Source organism: Ursus maritimus, unplaced genomic scaffold (assembly GCF_017311325.1).
Source record: "Ursus maritimus isolate PB19 unplaced genomic scaffold, ASM1731132v1 scaffold_14, whole genome shotgun sequence".
NCBI classification, from domain to species: domain Eukaryota; kingdom Metazoa; phylum Chordata; class Mammalia; order Carnivora; family Ursidae; genus Ursus; species Ursus maritimus.
In genome coordinates, this window is record NW_024423786.1 from 35,032,410 (window position 1) to 35,050,103 (window position 17,694).

Consider the following 17,694-nt stretch of genomic DNA (forward strand, 5'->3'; position numbering starts at 1 on the left):
GACTATGAATTTGTGGGTTGGGTGAGGCTGGACTGAATGGAGAAAAGCCAGGCTGAAAGGGAACACTGAGAGGTGAACAGCGGTCAGGTTATCAAGTGATTCAAATTTAGGTTCTCCTGGGTTTTGGTGAGTGTATCCCCACTTTAGATCCTCCAGTTTACTGGCTGATACTTAACATAGCTCGACCATTTGTGAAGCACTTTCAAGCAGGGCCTTGAAATATTTTTCTGAGGCGGACAGAAAAAAGTCATCTAATTTAGCCTCAGGAGGGTCCTGTAAAGTGTGAGGCCAGTGCTGTCCCTGAGTCCCTTCTTAGAATACCATGGGAGGCAAATGGATGGACAAGCAGTGCATTTGAAACTGTCCTCAAAGGAAGGCTCTTTCGCGACTGGAAACAAAGGCTCCTTAGCAGTGTGCTAAAAGTGAGAACGAGACAGAGAGGAGCACCTGCTCCGGCTTCATCTCACGTCACCGTCTGTTTGATCACTTCACAAGAGAAATCAGTTACAAGAGTGTTGAATCGTTGTTTCCATCAACCAGCAAAGGTGTTGATGTTCCAGATTTTTTGAGTAAACATAATGGAAATTGATTTGAAAACATGCTCCTTTTGCCCGAATAAACCATGTCTTTGTTTTTCCTTTCTTTGTTCAGAACAAGAGAGAATTTCCCTTGAGGCACTGAGAACCCTGCTTGGTCTGGATATTTAACGGTAGTGTGTATCATCGGCAGACTCATGTTGAAGGAGCCCCCAGTTGCTATATGACTCACCAGCGGGTGTGAAAAGCCAGGAAGGAATGATCTTTGAAAGCCAAGAAGAGGCAAAAGAATGGTCCTCTGCCATGTTTCAAAAGAAGCAGCTGAGGAGCCCAGTTAGGTGACATACTCTCATCTATGGTATCTTTGAGCCCTGGTCTCATAGACAATCCATTTATAGTTGGCACAGCAATCCTTATGGAATGAGAGTAGGAGAATTAAATCTTTTACATGGAGAAAATTCTGTGTACAGCAAGAGAAGAGAAACTGGCAGCTGATATCAAGCCACAGGCTGATTCTCTGGGATTATTTTAATTGTTCTTCATGCTGGTAATAAGAGGAATGTATTCATTTTAGTTTAAACCAGGTCAGAGCATGAGAATCAGCTCTGAGAATCTAAGTTGCCCAAATATTTGAGCCATTAAGGGGGAAAAAAGCAGCACAGATTTAGTTGTGGTGGCCAAAATACCTCCCTCAGCTCTCAGAAGGCACAATGGAGAGGGATTCCTATTCGCTATGTAGCAGATGGGTGGATGAAGAAAGGGCAATGTCAAGATGTGGGAGGCAGGGAGAGGATTGGGGGATACTTGTTGGAGCAGCTGGAGCCAAAAGGAAGCCATGGTCCAAAGAATTAGTATTAGAAGCTAGTTGGGGATGCAATTTATAGAAGCCTTGGATAGAGAGACAGAGGTCTAGAAATGTCACCTCCTCTAGACACTGGTCATTTCCTTCTGCTCATACCTCTTTCTTACAGAATCTGTGGTCCACAGCCCTGGCTGATCTGTCTCCTTCATGTGACCCTTCTCCGGCCAAAGCTGATTGGCTAGTGGTACACATCTGACCTCAGTGGGATGGTGGGCTAGAGTAAGTTATGTAATTTGCTCAGAACTGAACTCAGATACACAAACACTGAGTTCATCTCTGTTGGCTTTGAATTGGGACACCATGTTAAGCAGCACTTCGAGGAGACCATGTTTCACCCATGAATGAGGGCTGCCAAGAGAACTGGTCTCCAGAGAATATAAAAAGTACAGATATTTGAGTGGAAAAACACAGGCAATTTGGTTTTCTAATACAACCATGGGCACAAGTTCTCAATCCCCATAACCATCTTTCCTAACTGTACCCAACCCATTACCTTGCCATAAACTTGGGGGAACAGCAGATAATCCACAGCAGAGAATCCCATTTGCCATTCTGAGAGGTTGACTCACTGATTACTCAGAATATTACCTAGGCTCTGTAATCTCAAGGGGAAGCAAAAAAGTGCTTCCCTAGGCATTCAGGAGGTAGCCAAGCAAGTGGGGCTCCATGCCCCCACTCCCCACATCCACCAGAGTAGCTCTGCTTCTATATGTCTTATATACCAAGTGCCCATGGAAACATTTCACTAGATACAGAACGCTACTGCTTGAAAACATGCTACCATAATGAATATCATACTATGGAATACACGATCTTGGGCATGGATTAGTTTTGGGTTCTATAAACAAGTTCTATGCAGGACTCTGTTACACCTTGCAGCCCTCCCAGTATCAACAACCTTTGAGACTCGTTTCTTCCCCACTCTGTGAGATTCCAGCCATCACGTAGCTCCACCTCACCTCTCAGTATGGGGGTGTGACCCAAACAGGGCTAGTGTGGATTTGATAGAGATGCTGGAGGAGGAAGGGAGAAATCAAGGATATAAAACAATGAAAGCTGGTAGATGGTAGAGGTCATGTTCCCACCCCCTAGAGTGGGAAACTGCCTGCCTGGGAATGAGGCCAAGAAATCAAGGAACTCGTAGGATTAATCGGAAGTTGAAAACACGGAGTGATTCCTGAAGCTAGTCACGCCTCGAGACAGAACTATATAGATATCTTGGTTCCAAGAGTCCACAAATTCCCTTTTTGACCTTTACTAGTTTGAATTGAGTGTTGTCACTTGTCAACAAAGAATACTGAATAATCTATTATGCTAAAAGATTATTCAGGCTTAATGGTTTTATCCATTTCTATAAGGTCTTATCTATTTCTACAAGCTTTGTCTTTTCATTAGAGACAGTTACAAATTATTACACCATAATAGCAGAAACAACCATAAATCTAAAAATCTAAAAAAAAACCCCTTGAAATCTAATTTTTGTTTTCACTTTCAGCCCTAAGCTTTTCTGTTAGTTGACAGTAATCCATAATGTATTAGAATATCTTTCCTGAAGATACTTTTATACTTTCGATTCATAGTTTTATAACATGAACTCAAAGGGAAAAAAAAAGTTGAGCTAAAAAAACCCACTATTTAAATAGAGAAATCTAGAATCAAATGGAAAAGGAAAATATTTGGATAAATAGAAATGGTACCAGAAATCAGGAATGCACTCTTTTTAACATCACCATCTCCTGGCAAAATAATAATAATAATTATTATTATTATAATTATTATTATTATTATTATTATAATAATTATAATAGTAATCTGTTTCAATGGAAATAAAGTACTATAATATTTATAGTCTGTGCCAGAGTTATAATGACTGCAGGGGCAGAAGTGAAGTGTCACAGCATGCTCCACATGTTTTTAACACGGTTTCTAAAGGCTCTGGAGGCTATTAAATTTAATGAACCCATCTGCTATGAAATAGAGGTCCCAACGTAATCAGTTTCCTCCATGCCATGTAATGCAGATGGCATTCTCTGTTCCACGACCCAGCAGGATGGTTTATGTTTCTCTATACGTGTGTCTTTTTGTTTTGACGATTTGAACTTCTTGATATGCAGCGGTGTCTTGGGAAAATATTGTAAATTCAGTTTCCAAGCCCCAACAACTTCCTTATGATGGCTTCGACCCCCTGAGTAATTGCTTCTAGGCAGTAAGATGTTGTAGCTTAAAGCAATCACCCAAACGCCTCCTAAATGGCCTAGGTGCCGTTCCTTGATGGGAAACCGAAACAAATGTGCCATTTATCAAAGGCAAAGCATTTTCTCCAAGTTAGACTTAGTGGGGGGTGAGGAGGAAGGATACATGTCCAATTTGCAAATGCAACTAAATTGGTTTGAAAGTTCCTACAAATTGCATTCCGAATTGCATTACCAGCACCAGGGAGGGGCAGCAGGGCTTGGTAATGAATTCTCATTATTTTAAATGGTCACATTCCCACCGTTTCTAAAAGACTTCTTTGCTTCCCTCCTGTGTGTCACCATGGTCTGTGTAAACTCCCCTGGAGGAGCTGATCAGGGATGCTGATGCTTCCTGGGTTTAATGCAGGTTCCACCCTGCACAGCAAGTTGGGTAGCATTCCTGAGATGATTAAGTCCCAACTGGAAAGCACAAGTCATTTGCTTACCAAATGGAACAAATTCCATTGTTAATGATTTTTTGCTCTGCACCTAAGAGATAATGACTGTGCACAACTTGTATTCAGATAAGAAGCCCATGAATTTCAGAATTCTGGTGTTTGCTGTTTTGTCAATTAATACACGAGATCTTATTAGATTAAACATAATTAACGTTGTTAACATGAATTCATTTATTTGGGCTTCACCAGGAAAGCAAATTGAATAGCACAGCCAGGCAGGAAACTGAATATTTAATCAGACGGGAGTAACAGGCAGGGCGGATGGGCCCGGAAAGGAAAATTTTGTCAGTCCCGGGTCTAGATCAGGCTTATTAGTGAAATGCAGTCCTTGACTCATGTACGAGAATCTATATTTGGCCGATACAAACTTTTCTCTTGAGCTTGTCCAGACCCAGAAATGTATGAATCAATATGCAATTAATAAAAAGGGAAAGCACCATACTCATGGGTCATTTTAAGCTATTCATTTAAGTATCAAATCAATTATGTAATTGTATTTGTTGCTGCTGGGTCTTCAGCCATAGTGACTGATGAGTCAAGCAAACAGGAATTCCTTTTGCCGTAACCACCAGATAATTAAAAAGAAAGAAGGCTTTTAAGACCACGTTAAGCAAACTTGTGGAATCAAGCGTCTACATTTAGTAGCTAATTGACGAATACCTACTCCCTTAGTAGTTGGTAGAAACAGCATACATCCTCAGGGTCACAAGTCTGCTGATTCCGAGGAACAAACCAAAGCCACTTTCAGACTACGATGTCACAAAGAGAAGCAGGCTCCTAGAGACATCAGCAGTAAGCAGCGGTGTTACGAGGAAGGGCAGGCACGGCTGCCCTGAGACTTGCTCTCATCACAGAGTTTGCAAGGAGCGGGAGGGGGTGGCTGTATTTCCTTCTGGCATTATCTTTCCCTCTCAGACCACAACACGTAGACAGAGGCCATTGAAATAGTCAGGATTCTAAAAGGGCTCCCAAGATTTCTGCCTCAGTAGGGACATGACCCTTAAGATCCCCTCCCCCTACTACGAGTATGATGGGATATCGTTCACATGATTAGGTTACTATCACTTGACTGAGTTAATTAAAAGACAGATTATCCTGGGTGGGCCTGACCTAATCAAAGAAGCTTTTAAAAGCACTCTTGCTGATCTGGAAGAAAGCAAACAGCATTGCACGACTGCCTATCATTGGCCATGTGGCAGGAACTTTCGGTTCCAGGAGCTGAGAGCAATCCCTAGGTGATAACAAGTAAGAAAACGGGGACCTCGGTCCTGCAGTTGCAAGGGACTGAATTCTGTCAACAATCTGAATGAGTCTGGAAGAGGCCCCTGAGCGGCAGATGAGAACAGCAGCGTGGCCTTGGAAGGCTCTGAGCTGAGGGTCTTGGTGAACCTGTGCCCAGATTCCCGACCCACAAACCCTGAGATAACACATCTGTGTTGCTTTAAGCTGCTGTGAATGATGATTTGTTACACAGCAATAAAAACTAACACAGGGTCCCAGGGATGCTGACCCATGGCACAAGAGTGTATTGGCAGTTCTAGCTGGAAATCAAAACTGTGCACACACCAGTGGGTGACCCTCCTCCCTGGGTTTGGTAAGGTCATCGTCCACAGAGCTCGCAGTTCCCAGAGGCTACCAAGAGGCAATAAGACAAGGAGCAGATACTAACCCAGCCATCAGACCTTCCCCATCAACCTAAGATGGAACAAACAAATCAAGGTAAACCACCTTTTTCAAAAAAGAAATGAAAAAAGGAAGGAAGGAAGGAAGGAAGGAAGGAAGGAAGGAAGGAAGGAAGGAAGGAAGGCTAAGTATCAATTTCCTCTGAATGCATGTTAGGCTGTGCTCCCCAGTCTTACAGATGCTTTGCCCATAGTTGACACACTGACAATTTTTAGCAATTTTCTTCAGAGTCTTGCCAGTGCATTCACCTACATATCTACAGAAGTAACAACTTTCTTTTAACACTCATAAGTTATTGGTTTCAATAATATTTAACTTATACAATTATGATAAAAATACAACCGGCATCAACAGGTTTGGGAAGTCTACGTATGAAGACAATGAACTTCAAGTAGCTCATAACTCAACGTGGAACTGTTGTGTATCAACTTCTGGTACCAGCATGGCCTTCCAGATCCAACCTCCAGTGTGCTTTGGGCAATTGGCACGAACTGTGTCAGGGCCAAGGGAGTGCACCAAGTCCTTCATGTGGCAGCTAATGAAGAGGGCTCCTACCATGTTTCCCTTGCCTTGGACGGTCAGCCAGTACGTACCTCCATGAGGCTGTGGGGAGTTCTGCCTGGACGGTGCAGCATGGTCACCAGTCCTTCTTGGGGACACTGACCCTAAGCACCAACCCTAGACTTAGTGTCCCGCCCACAACAGGTAATTACAGTAAAATGAGTTCCAAAGGATTAAAGTGCATCTCTAGACGCATAGTGCTTCCAAGGCACTCATTATACCTAAGTGCTAGATTCTATTAACAAAATGGTATAAGCCATATTGTAGTTACCATGTGAGACCCAGACCAAAAAAGATGTCCAAAACTCCCCACGGCCAAGGAGAAAAAGTCACACTGATTTCCCGAGGTTGGGGAAGGATGACAGGCACTATTTACTGTGTTCTCACCATGCACAGACATTTAATCCTGGGTGTCAACCCTGGAAGGCAGGTTTTATCTCCATGCTGTAAAGGTAGAAAAGAACACTCAAAGAAGCTAAGTGACTTGCTTACACAGCTAGTATGGTACAGACATGGAATTCAAACTGAGGCTATTCTAATTCTAAATTCAATGCTATCAGTTAATAAACTAAGGTAGATTATAAATGCTTCAATATAAAAAAGAAAATCCAAAGTTGCCATCGCTAAACCAGGCCATTATGAAAATGGGGTCAACAGTCCCAATGTCAAGTGCTTCTGAATTCGGTCTCTTTCATTATTGCAAGGTGGGACACATTAGGGCAACGCTGACTTGGGACTGTCCGCAATGTGTCAGGATGGTCACAAACTTGCAATTGCTGATCCCTCCCCCATTCGTCTTCTGGGGGGGTCCAAAGTTGGTGGGCTCATCTCAGAATTTAGATTCTGCAGATAAATTCAGCATACAAATCCTATTTTGAGCCCACGCAAACAACAGGGTGCTTTTGTCCTTGACCTGGCAGAATCCAGGCCCAGAGAAAGACTTTGAAAAGATTGTTGCTTCCTGGCTAGAGAAGGATCTGTTGGAGCAGAAGCTGCCTGTCCTCACTGAACAGGCCCAGAAAGAAGGAGGATGGAAACCCCAGGGTCCGCCCCAACCCAGCGGTCTGTCGGCACCACCAAGATGAGAAGGACTCTCAGAACATTCTACTAGGGTATTTACTTGTCAGGGCTATTTGCAAAAATACAACAGAAGCTGGAAAGGAGGTGCTGAACTATCATTCATTTCAGGGACAGACATATTCTGGGGCGGGGGGGGCTAGTTTTAGGTACAAAGGATTTATAGCAAAGGATTCTCGAAGAGGTGAGTTCTGTTATCTTGGCATACCATGTAACTCAATTACAAGCCACTTAACGCATTATTTCATTTTAAAGTAAGTAAAGATGATTATGGAACAGAAGCCAAATTTCATAAAGTGTTGAAGATAAAGCACAAGACTGTTCAAAGACATTTCCTCTAAAACTGAACGTCCAGAGCTGCTCCCAGACCTTGACTTTGCCTCTGCTGTCGAGAATGCTTTAGTGAAAAAGCTGGAGTAGCAATGGGGTCTCCTAAGCTCTTAACTGCCCTTCATACGTAAACGTATATATGTACGTACACATGCACGTGTGTCTGTAATTTAGTCAGTCTGCAACAACTGATTCACGTGATTAACATTTTCCAAAGCAAGACATTACATTAATACCAAGCTTTGGCCTCTTCCATGGCCTTCCTCCACCATGACCTTCGGTTACCTATCCCCAGCCAGAATACTCTGTAAGTGGGACGTGTCCTTTTCCCAAAGCACGCCATGCCCATTTGCTTCTCATCATTGACACTAATTTTGATGACTCATTCTAGATTTTGTCTGGATTCTCCCACTTCCCTCAGAACTAGTCGAAAATCTCTGGGGAAGATCTTTAAGACCATGAAAATACTCTGTTCCAAATCTCCCCATTAGTTTAGCATCCACTGATGACTTTGCCCTAACCAGTCTTTCCCAAACTGGCTAGAAAGTGGTGATTTTCCATCTCCATGACTCCCTTCACATTTACCAGTCAGCAGCCCACCGTCCACTGCACCCCTGCATACCTACCTCGTTATCTCTTTGGTTCATCCCTCTGAGATTTGTTGATCTATTCAATATCGGTAAGAACACGTGGATTTCTGTTTTATTCCACAGGTTATAATCCATTACTGCCCCCGAGTTGAGCAGCGAGGGCCCCTTCATACTGACTCTTGTGTCCTTTTGATATGACCTCCTTGGTTTTTTTTAGGAATTTCTTAGTTTCTGGCATAAAATATTCCAGGCTTTTTTTTGGGAGGGAGGAGGCATCTTCCCCGCCCAAGCCCTGGAATTACCAATTTCCCTAAGGAACCCTGGTTTCTGTTCATGGGGAATGGTTTCTAGAAGCTGGGGTCGGGTTTCTAGATGTGCTCATTGCTACTGAGGTGCCACTGCTTCTAGGCCCTTTCAAAGGACAGAGTTGGGGTCTCATTCTGACACCTCCCATCCAGTCTCATCCCATGGGTGTCCTGGGGGTCTTGTCTTCCTCGTTTACACATTTGCTCAATCCTACCATACTCACAAAGTAGATTCAGAATTGCAAGACCCACATTACTCCAAACGACACCAAAGGGAGTTTAAAATTTATTTCCCATTCTCTCTCCTACCTAGACTGAGGATAGTCAAAGGACTATGTTCGAGCTTTAATATTGTGCATAACTGCTATATTCAAAAATTCACTGCTTTTTCTCCCTTTCTTGTTAATTTTTGTAGTTCATTTGAAATGGCCTCAGATTCATTTGGTTCTGTTTGCATTCATGATTAGTTTTCCCCCCGTTCTTGTTGATTTTAATTTTGGAATGCATGGAGTATCAAGCTGCTGTCAGAAGTCCAAACTATGCAATAAGGTGCACCCAGAGGCATCTCACTCCCTTCACTATCTCCTCCTCTGTGCTTCCACTTCTCATAGGTAACGGATTCTACTGGTTTCCGGTTTATCCTGGCTGTGTTTCTTTTTGCAAAAAGAAGCAGGTACGTGCATAGCTTCTACTTCCTCTTCCTTTTTTTTTTTTTTTTTTAAGATTTTATTTATTTATTTGACAGAGATAGAGACAGCCAGCGAGAGAGGGAACACAAGCAGGGGGAGTGGGAGAGGAAGAAGCAGGCTCATAGTGGAAGAGCCTGATGTGGGGCTCGATCCCACAACGCCAGGATCACGCCCTGAGCCAAAGGCAGATGCTTAACTGCTGTGCCACCCAGGCGCCTCCCTCTTCTTTCTTATACAAAAGGTGGCACTCTATTTACACTCTTCCATTTTGTTCTTCTTACTTAGCAATACATCCTGGAAATCATTCTATACCAACCAATAGAAATAAATCATCCTCATTGTTGCTTTTATATCAAGATCCATGTGTACCATTTGTGTTCCATCATTTTATCATAATCTATCTATTATGTCTGTGTATTTAGGTAACTTTCAATATTTTGAAATGACATGCATTTCTGTAATGAGCAAACCTGTTCTATCATCTGTATTTTCTTACTGTTGGAGGGTCATCTTCAGAGTCTGTTCCTGGATGTGGAATTGCTGGGTCAAAGCGTACCTGCAAATCCCATTTCATAGAGATTGCCCCATTCCATCTTCCCACACGCGGTCTACGGGTGTTCCTTTTCCCACAGCCTTACCTACAGCGTGTACGTTAGGCTTTTCATTTTTGCTACTCTGATAGGTGCAAAATCGTATTTCACTAGAATATAATTTTCATTTTTCTTCTCTTTCTATAAGTGAAGCTATACATCTTTCAGTTGTTGAATGCCATTTTTATTATTTTTGTGAATTGTCTGCTCATGTCTTTTACTTGTTTTTCTTTTTCTACAGGAATATTAAGGTTTCACCCTCAATTTTCAAAAGTTCTTTATATATTAGGATTATTAATGATTTCTGTGTGCTCCGCATTGCCAATATTTTCTCCCACGTTACCTTGTGGGACTTTGCTTATCGTGATTTTTGGCTCATAAACGTTGGTTTGCATTTTGTTTGGTCTTTAAGCAGACAGACTTATTTATATGTGTCTTTTCATTGCATCTGAATTTTAGAGTCATAGTTAGAAAGATTTTCTCTGAATCCAGGTCAAAGAGGGATCCACCCAGGTTTTCTTTAGTGCTTGTATGGTTTCATTTCTTACAGTTTTGATTGCTGATCCACTTGGATTTCTTTCTTGGCTATGGCCTGATGAATAGAACTAATTTCACCTTTTTCTAAATGGTTACCTGTTTTCTCAAAAGCATTTTTTATGAAGACCATGCTAGCCCACTGACCTGAGATGCCAGCTTTCTCTCTACTGAATTTCTATATGCAGTGGGATCCCTTTTCTTAGACCTCCTAGTCTACTGACCTGTCTCTCCAGGTGTGTTTTAGTCACAGATGAAACAAATAAAATGCTCGATCAAAGTGCCCGTTTAGGGTTTGTACACAAAACAGCCAGGGACAGGCTCACTTCCTTCTCAGCTCGCCACACGCTCCTCTTCACTCCTGCTTTTCCTGCCTCACTCGGCCACACCTACGAAGAGGTGAGCCCACCATGCTGACCCTACGGCTATGACTGTCAGCACGGTGCCCACGCAAATGCGGCAGCTTAGTTATTCTGTTGCCATGCTTCTAAACAAACCTGGGGGCAGACTGTGAAAATGATGAGCGCCCCAGGTCTCCCTGGCAACCAGAAAAGGTGTTTCAGCCTAATTTCCATCTCTGTGCAGGGCGATGGACCAGTTCGTATTTCCGTGGTCTCACCGTGTCGTTCGGGCCGAGGTGCGGCAGGCTGCCGCAGCGGCCCCAGGATGGGTTCCCATGTGCTGTCCCCGCCCTGCATTTGCCTGCACTGCCAGAAATGCGGGCAGAGTGAGAGAGCTCAGGGAGAGAAAAGCCGGCCCACCACAGCCATGGCTATCACTCCAGCGGACAGCTGTGTCTGGGTTACAGTGATTAACGCGATGTTAATCCCAACAAACGCGATGGGAGAGAGGCCCCGTGAGAACATTTACAATCAGTACATGAAAAACGCCACTCCCATCAGACTCATTATCACTATGAAAAATCACCCTGAAATGACACAAGAAACCCGGCCATTGAGCCATTGCCTGATGACTGCAAAGCTCCTCCTTGTATTCTGATTCAGCATCAGATTCTTGTGCTTGGAATTCGGCTTTAGAAAGAGCCCGTGGCCAGAGTTCCAAGAGCAATCCGGTGCCTCTAAAACCACCACGGAAGCATATTCCTGTTTGTCTACGGGAAGAAAATGCAGCTGTGGCCTCTACCGTGGCTCCCGCTCCTTGCTGCAGCTGGACTTCGGTCATCCTCCCAAGCTGAGCCCCCACGATTCATCGCCAGGACTGGGCCTTTGAGATGGCGAGGATGGAATCTAACACGACCATAATCCTGGCACCGACAGAACTTGTACACACAGAAGGAAAGCAAAGTAACTGAGAATACACAGCAAAAAGGGACTTTTCTGTGCCGACCGGACTCCTTCCAAAAGTGCCGGCTACGTTCTGATATTATGCTTTTTCACCAACCTTGCTTGTCCAGAGGACCAACACAAACCGTACAACAAAGGAAAATGCCATCGAGCCGCATCATGGAGGAAGAGTAAGAGAGCTGCTGTTGTAAAAATCAATAGAGGAAAACCTCACTAAAGTGGTTGCTAGGGGGTGCTAGAAAGGGAGGCCGGTGGGAAGTATTGTCAAGTACAGACCCACCAGAAGAATCCTCCAACAGCAAAGAAGCGTCAGTTACAGGCCTCAACAGGAAAAAGATGTACATTGCATCTTCTACAAGAAATCAAGCACCCTTGCAACTCAGCCCATGGGAAATCATCATCATCCTGAACTTTCGAACTCCAGCGGATTTTCGTTCAAAACAATCCTTCCCAACTTTCTCCCTCTTCTCCGTAAAATAACATTCCTCTCTCTTTTGTTTGTTCGACTCGCCTCTGGTTTTGCTTGTCCTGGATTGCAATTCTCTGCCATTCCTGAATAAACCCATTTTTGCTAGGAAAATAACTGACAGTTTTATTTTTAAGGTTAACACGGTCTTCTGGAATTAACAGAGGAAAACCCTCAGGCCACCCCCAGGGGCCCCGGGGACTCACAGTGCTGTCGATGTAAGCTTCAGTCCATACGACGTCGTGCTCCTGATCAATGACTTTGGGCCGGCTCAGGACGTGCAGGTACTCCATGACGTTTTCCTGCACGTCAGCCAAGGTGGAGATCTGGGTGAAAAATCCTGCCAAGAGAGAACCAAGCTTAGTAACAGGAAGAAGGGCAACTGCCAAACGGGCACATGCCATGCCTTCTTGGCCTCTGGTTAGCTACTTTTGTTTCTTTCCTTATCCTTTTTAAACATTGTATCTCCTCTCTACCATCACCCACTTCATGAGTAATGTGTTCATGTGCTTGAAAATATAATCAAGCAAAAGGAATCACAGTAAGGTCAACCATAAAGCCAGCTCTCGGAGGAAGGCCCGCTAACTCCGTGGAGAATGTCCTCCCAGATGTTTTTCAATTTTCAATACATGCACACTGACACATACACTTCCACATTCAGCTACACCTTCTCTGGCAGAAAGGGCCTCTTTACACGCCATTCTGGAACTTTTTTTTTTTTTTTACTTTAGTGGATTTATTTCCAATGGGAAAACTATGAACCAGAAAATGTAAAGGCCAGCTCATTTTTATAACTGTAACAATAGTTATGATTAATTTGAAGGGGCACAAAATCTACCCAACGGCTGATAAGCTTTGTCTCATTTGTTCTCGAGAACACGATGAACTGGGGACAACTGTGCCCACATTAAAGGTAAGATGCCCGAGGCAGACGAGAGAGATGCGTTTCGCCCACGTTCTCACACATGTCAGGAGCAAGTACCGAGGTGTACCCACGCTTAGAAGTCTCTTCGTGTGCGCCTTTCGCTCCTACGGGATTTTTCCTTTGTGTGTTTGAGGTGGAAACTCCAGCTCACACACCTCGTGTGCTTACCAGACCTGCCTTTTGAATCTGCTGGGTTGACATGATTTCTCCGTAACAGAAGAAGTCCTAAACGTGCTATCATCTCGTGGATGGGGAGCTATCGTCCCGTTGGCTTTGCCGTGGGTTAGAAGATATGAGAAGGGAAGGCATGAACTGAGCAAGGTCCGGATCCCTGGCGGGGTTGGGGGGGGCTTCCGTTTATTTATGGAAGGCTTTCCTGGTGCCCAGCGCTGGAGAAACAGGGATTAACAAGATGAGCACGGCCGCTACCTCCTGGGGCCTGGCGGGTCTGAGTAAACAGACAACTGCAAAATAGCGCAATCAATATTAAGCTGAAAGCCACGGCAGGGGCAGCCTATCAAACCCCGAGGAAGGGTCAGTGCAGCTGACCCCAGTTAGCTAGAGAACAGTGTATCCAGGAAAGTGTGAGTCAAGTATGAGTAAAGGCCCACAGTGAGAGTCAGCTTCTTCCAGAAGCTGAAAAGAGCTCAGAATGGCTGGAGGAAGGAGCTGGGGGAGAAGGGCTGGAAGTCAGATGCTATAAATCAGAGACGAGCAGGAGGACTATCACACAAGACCTTGGGAAGGAGTTTAAACTTTATCCCCCAGGCAGGGAGTCACGGGAGGATTTTAATAAGGGGGGCACTGGATGGACAAAACATGTTTCCTCCCTGTGCCTTTATATAAGGACCCGTATAACGAAGCTCATGGCATGTCCTACTTGCCAACAAACCAGAGAAGGGCATGTGTGCCCCTGAAGCCAGACCCGACACAGCACTTGCGACAGTGTTTGTGGAACCTCTTGTCTAAAAGCGTGCTCCGGGAAAGGAAATGCCAGCCCTTCTGTTGTCCAGAAAGGGGCAGGACCCTCCCAGGGCATTTCCAAACAAAGGCCAGCTGGTTTGAATTTGCTGTGCCAACCCCAAACCAGGTTGGGACCATGCGGCTTCTGGCTTCCTGATGACAGCTCTGCACAGTGCTAATTAACATGCATTGTCACTCCTGTCCAGGGCCAGAGCCTCGCCCATCCCAGGGGAAACGGGGCCCCAAAGGGGCGGGCTGTGAGTGCCTGTTCTGGCTTGTAGCCTGGGAGGGGGCCCGTGTGCACCTTGGCACTCCCTCTGAGGCCAGGCACTCCAGTTAGGGACACCCATCTGGGACAGGGCTCTCCCAAGGCTTCCAGGTGGCCCCTTCGAGGAGGCAAGGTGAGAAAGGCAAGTTGCAAAAGCGTCGCTGGGTGACGGGGAGCATTCACAGTTATCATCCTTCCTGCACGGCGGCTGCAGTCAGTGTGTGAATCAGCAAGAAAACATTTCATCATTTCTCTACTAGGCAAATCTCAGGCTCTAAAGGAAGGGTCTTAGAGCCACAGACAAGGCATAAAGGACAAGCCTAGACAGATGTTGCCATGATGAGAGGAGAAGGAGATCCTGGGGGTCCTGTACCAAATGTGCACTGAGGCCAGCATCTCTTGGGAGGGATTTTTCTTGGTTGTCTGCATTTTCCTTCTCATGCTCAAAGCCAACAGCAAAAATCCCTGATTTGGGTTTTCCAAAATTGGGCCAAGAGAAGAAAGGGAATGAATGTAAGGAGGAGGATGGAGAGACAGATCATTACATTGGGGGGCGGGGGGGAGTAGGAAGGAAACACAATCACACATTTGGAAGGGGATTGAACTGGGACATCATCTCACTTGGCCTTGCTTATCATACTCAGAGTTCTGAAAAGCTGGCTTCTCCCCAGAGCTACAGAGCCATAGCCAACTGTATACCTGACACCTCCGTGGGGATGACTCACAGGATTCTCAGACTCCATTTGTCCAAAGCCAACTCCCAATTTCCCTGTCGAAACCCCTTCCTTCCCTGGTGGGTCTTCTCCATCTTAGCAAATGGTGCCACCGCCCAGTTAGGCCAAAAACATAAGAATTATCTTTGATAGGCATCATTTCCTCACCCCACCCCATAGCTAATCCAATGGCATGTTCCTCTGGCCCTATCTCTAAAATATATTGAAAATCCTCTTTCCCATCTCCGTTGCTCCCAGATGACCGCAAGATTCCACTGTCTCTTCCCCTGAGCCTCCGTGCCCCTCTCCCTGTTATCTAGGCTCTTGCCGGCAGTCAGAGGGATCATCCGAAAGTATAAAGCAGATCACCATCTCTCTGCTTAAAACCCTAAAACACCTTCTGTTCAGTTAGAATAAAATCCAGATTTCTAACCCTGACCGCCAAGACTCTCCCTCATTAGCCCCTCCCCAAGTAGGTGACGGAATCCCCTTCTGTCCTCCTACACTTGCTCATGGTTTCAGCTCACTGGCCTTTTGCTTTCTCTCACAGGCCACGCTCCTTCCCCCACCCCCACCCCCGGGCCTTTGCACTTACTGCCCCCTCTGCCTGGCACACCTTTTATCCAGTTTTGCCATGGCTGGCTTCTGCTATCGCTCAGAGATCTGTTGCCAGAACTCATTCCCCTCACTGCACCCCGCCTTCGCTTTCTTTCTTTCCTCTGCTCTCTTTCACTGGAACGCCAGCTCCATGACATCTTACAAAAAGCTGGTGCCTGTCTTATCCAGAGTGGCATTCCCAGAACCAGGCCCAGGGGTCTGGGGGAGCCAATAGTAAAGCAGGGACATTCATGAGGTCTGACTGTGGTTCACCTTGCCTCTCTGCACTTGGACCACGCAAGAGCCCAACTTGTGTGAGGACACAGAGCTCAGTAATTTGTCCTGGATGGATTCGAATCGAGATGCATCAGATTCCAAAGCTTTTGCCCTGAACCACCACAGACAGTCCCTCTCGCCATATTGGGAAGGGTCAGGCACGGCTGCTCCGAGGTCCTGTCCCAGGAGGGCGCCCCTCATGAGCTGTTCGTGTCTGGGTGACTGAGAAAGTTGAGGATGGGGTTGGGAAATGCGTGGTTCTCTGAAGTTCCTGGGAGATGCCCAATAATTAGCATCAAAGATCTACTGAAAACCCAGGTCAAGTTCTGACTTACATCTCACTACACAGACCGGGGTGGCAGATGTATAAAAGGTAAGAGAAGCTGAAGTTATAAAAATACTATTAATACAGTACACTGCAAAGCTTAACACAAATTTATCATCTAGCCCCAATCCACTACAACCTAAAACCCTTCTGAAAGGCTCTTCTTTGTTTTTCCATGTTTTCATATAAGTTTTCATTAACAAATGTACCTTTTGATGGATAACAGGAAGTCCCTGAGGGCTGGACGCTTTGGCTCTAACTGTAGGTGCTTCCCTTGTTTTCCCTCTGCATTCTCTGGACTGGCCACTTTCCCTCCTCCCTCCCCCTCACTTTAATTTCTTTTCAATTCTAGCTCTTGAATGTTTATTCTCTGCTTTAATGTGCCTTTTTGGACTTCATATATCATGTAAGAAAACAGAATCAGCAATCATTTGGTAATTGCCAAGGACTAATTAATGCTGAAATTAGCCATCTATTACGAGTGGTCTGCTCATTTTTCTACCTAACATCAATTTATTTACCTTATTCCCTTGCAGAGCCTTCTGTGAACTCTGGGTTACCGCTCTTCAGTGGGATCGACCACATGCAGTCTGGTGCATTGTGTTTCTGAGATTTTACCACCCTCGCTTCGAGATTTCTTAAGGGCCCTTGTCGAAAAGATGAGTCTGCATGAGCTGCCCCCTCGCACATCATTGCATACTCAGCTTTGCAGGGGTGCCCGAGCTGAGGGCCCCGAGAGGCCTCTCTTCAGTGGGAGACTGGCTGTGCACCTCACACGCCAAGGTCCCCTTTCCACCTCTGGGGTGATGGACACTGCTCTTGTCGAGTCTTTCCAAAGGCTTTTCCCCTCTTAAAGAAGACAAGCTGAAAACAGGCAAGCCCGGACTCAGACTTCAGTCTTGCCAGGGCAACAGGGTGGGCAGTGAGGTGGATTTGCATTTGCTAAGGGAACAGCAGTGTTCTTGGAAGACCCTCGCAGGATTCCGTCTTCCCCTCCCTGTCAACAGCACACACTACTAAAAAAACCACTTATTTCAGTAGAAAAATGAACAGTTTACAAGCAGCTTTCTGTCTCCCCAATTCCTGGTCCTTTCACAGAGACCCAGGAAGAGGTCTGCTGGCCCTGAGAGCTGAGGGGTGCATGTTCAGTGAGTGGGAAAGAACCCACTGGGAGAGGATACCCCCAGGGCAGGGCACCCCGTCGTCTCTGCGGGTATCCCTCCTGAGCGCGAAGCTGTCAGAATCTGCCCCGACCCTCAGATTTAGGAGAAAAACCTTTTCCTTTGAGAGTAAGATTACACTTTTAATTTCAAATTGCACATGAGAAAAAATAATTTGAAGGATCACGCGATGGAGCTAGGAATGCTGGCTTGTCTGCAGCTCTGCTGCTGAGCCAGCTCCCCCGACC

General features: G+C 45.3%; 1 protein-coding gene across 1 annotated transcript in view; it reads right to left on the reverse strand.

Annotated features, from left to right (window-relative positions):
* Positions 1-17,694, reverse strand: part of CACNA2D3 (calcium voltage-gated channel auxiliary subunit alpha2delta 3) — an 834,639-nt gene that overhangs the window by 270,311 nt on the left and 546,634 nt on the right. The window contains exon 13 of the mRNA XM_040628675.1: positions 12,426-12,559. Within this exon, the coding sequence (XP_040484609.1) occupies positions 12,426-12,559 (134 nt within the window). The remainder of the gene's footprint in view (positions 1-12,425; positions 12,560-17,694) is intronic.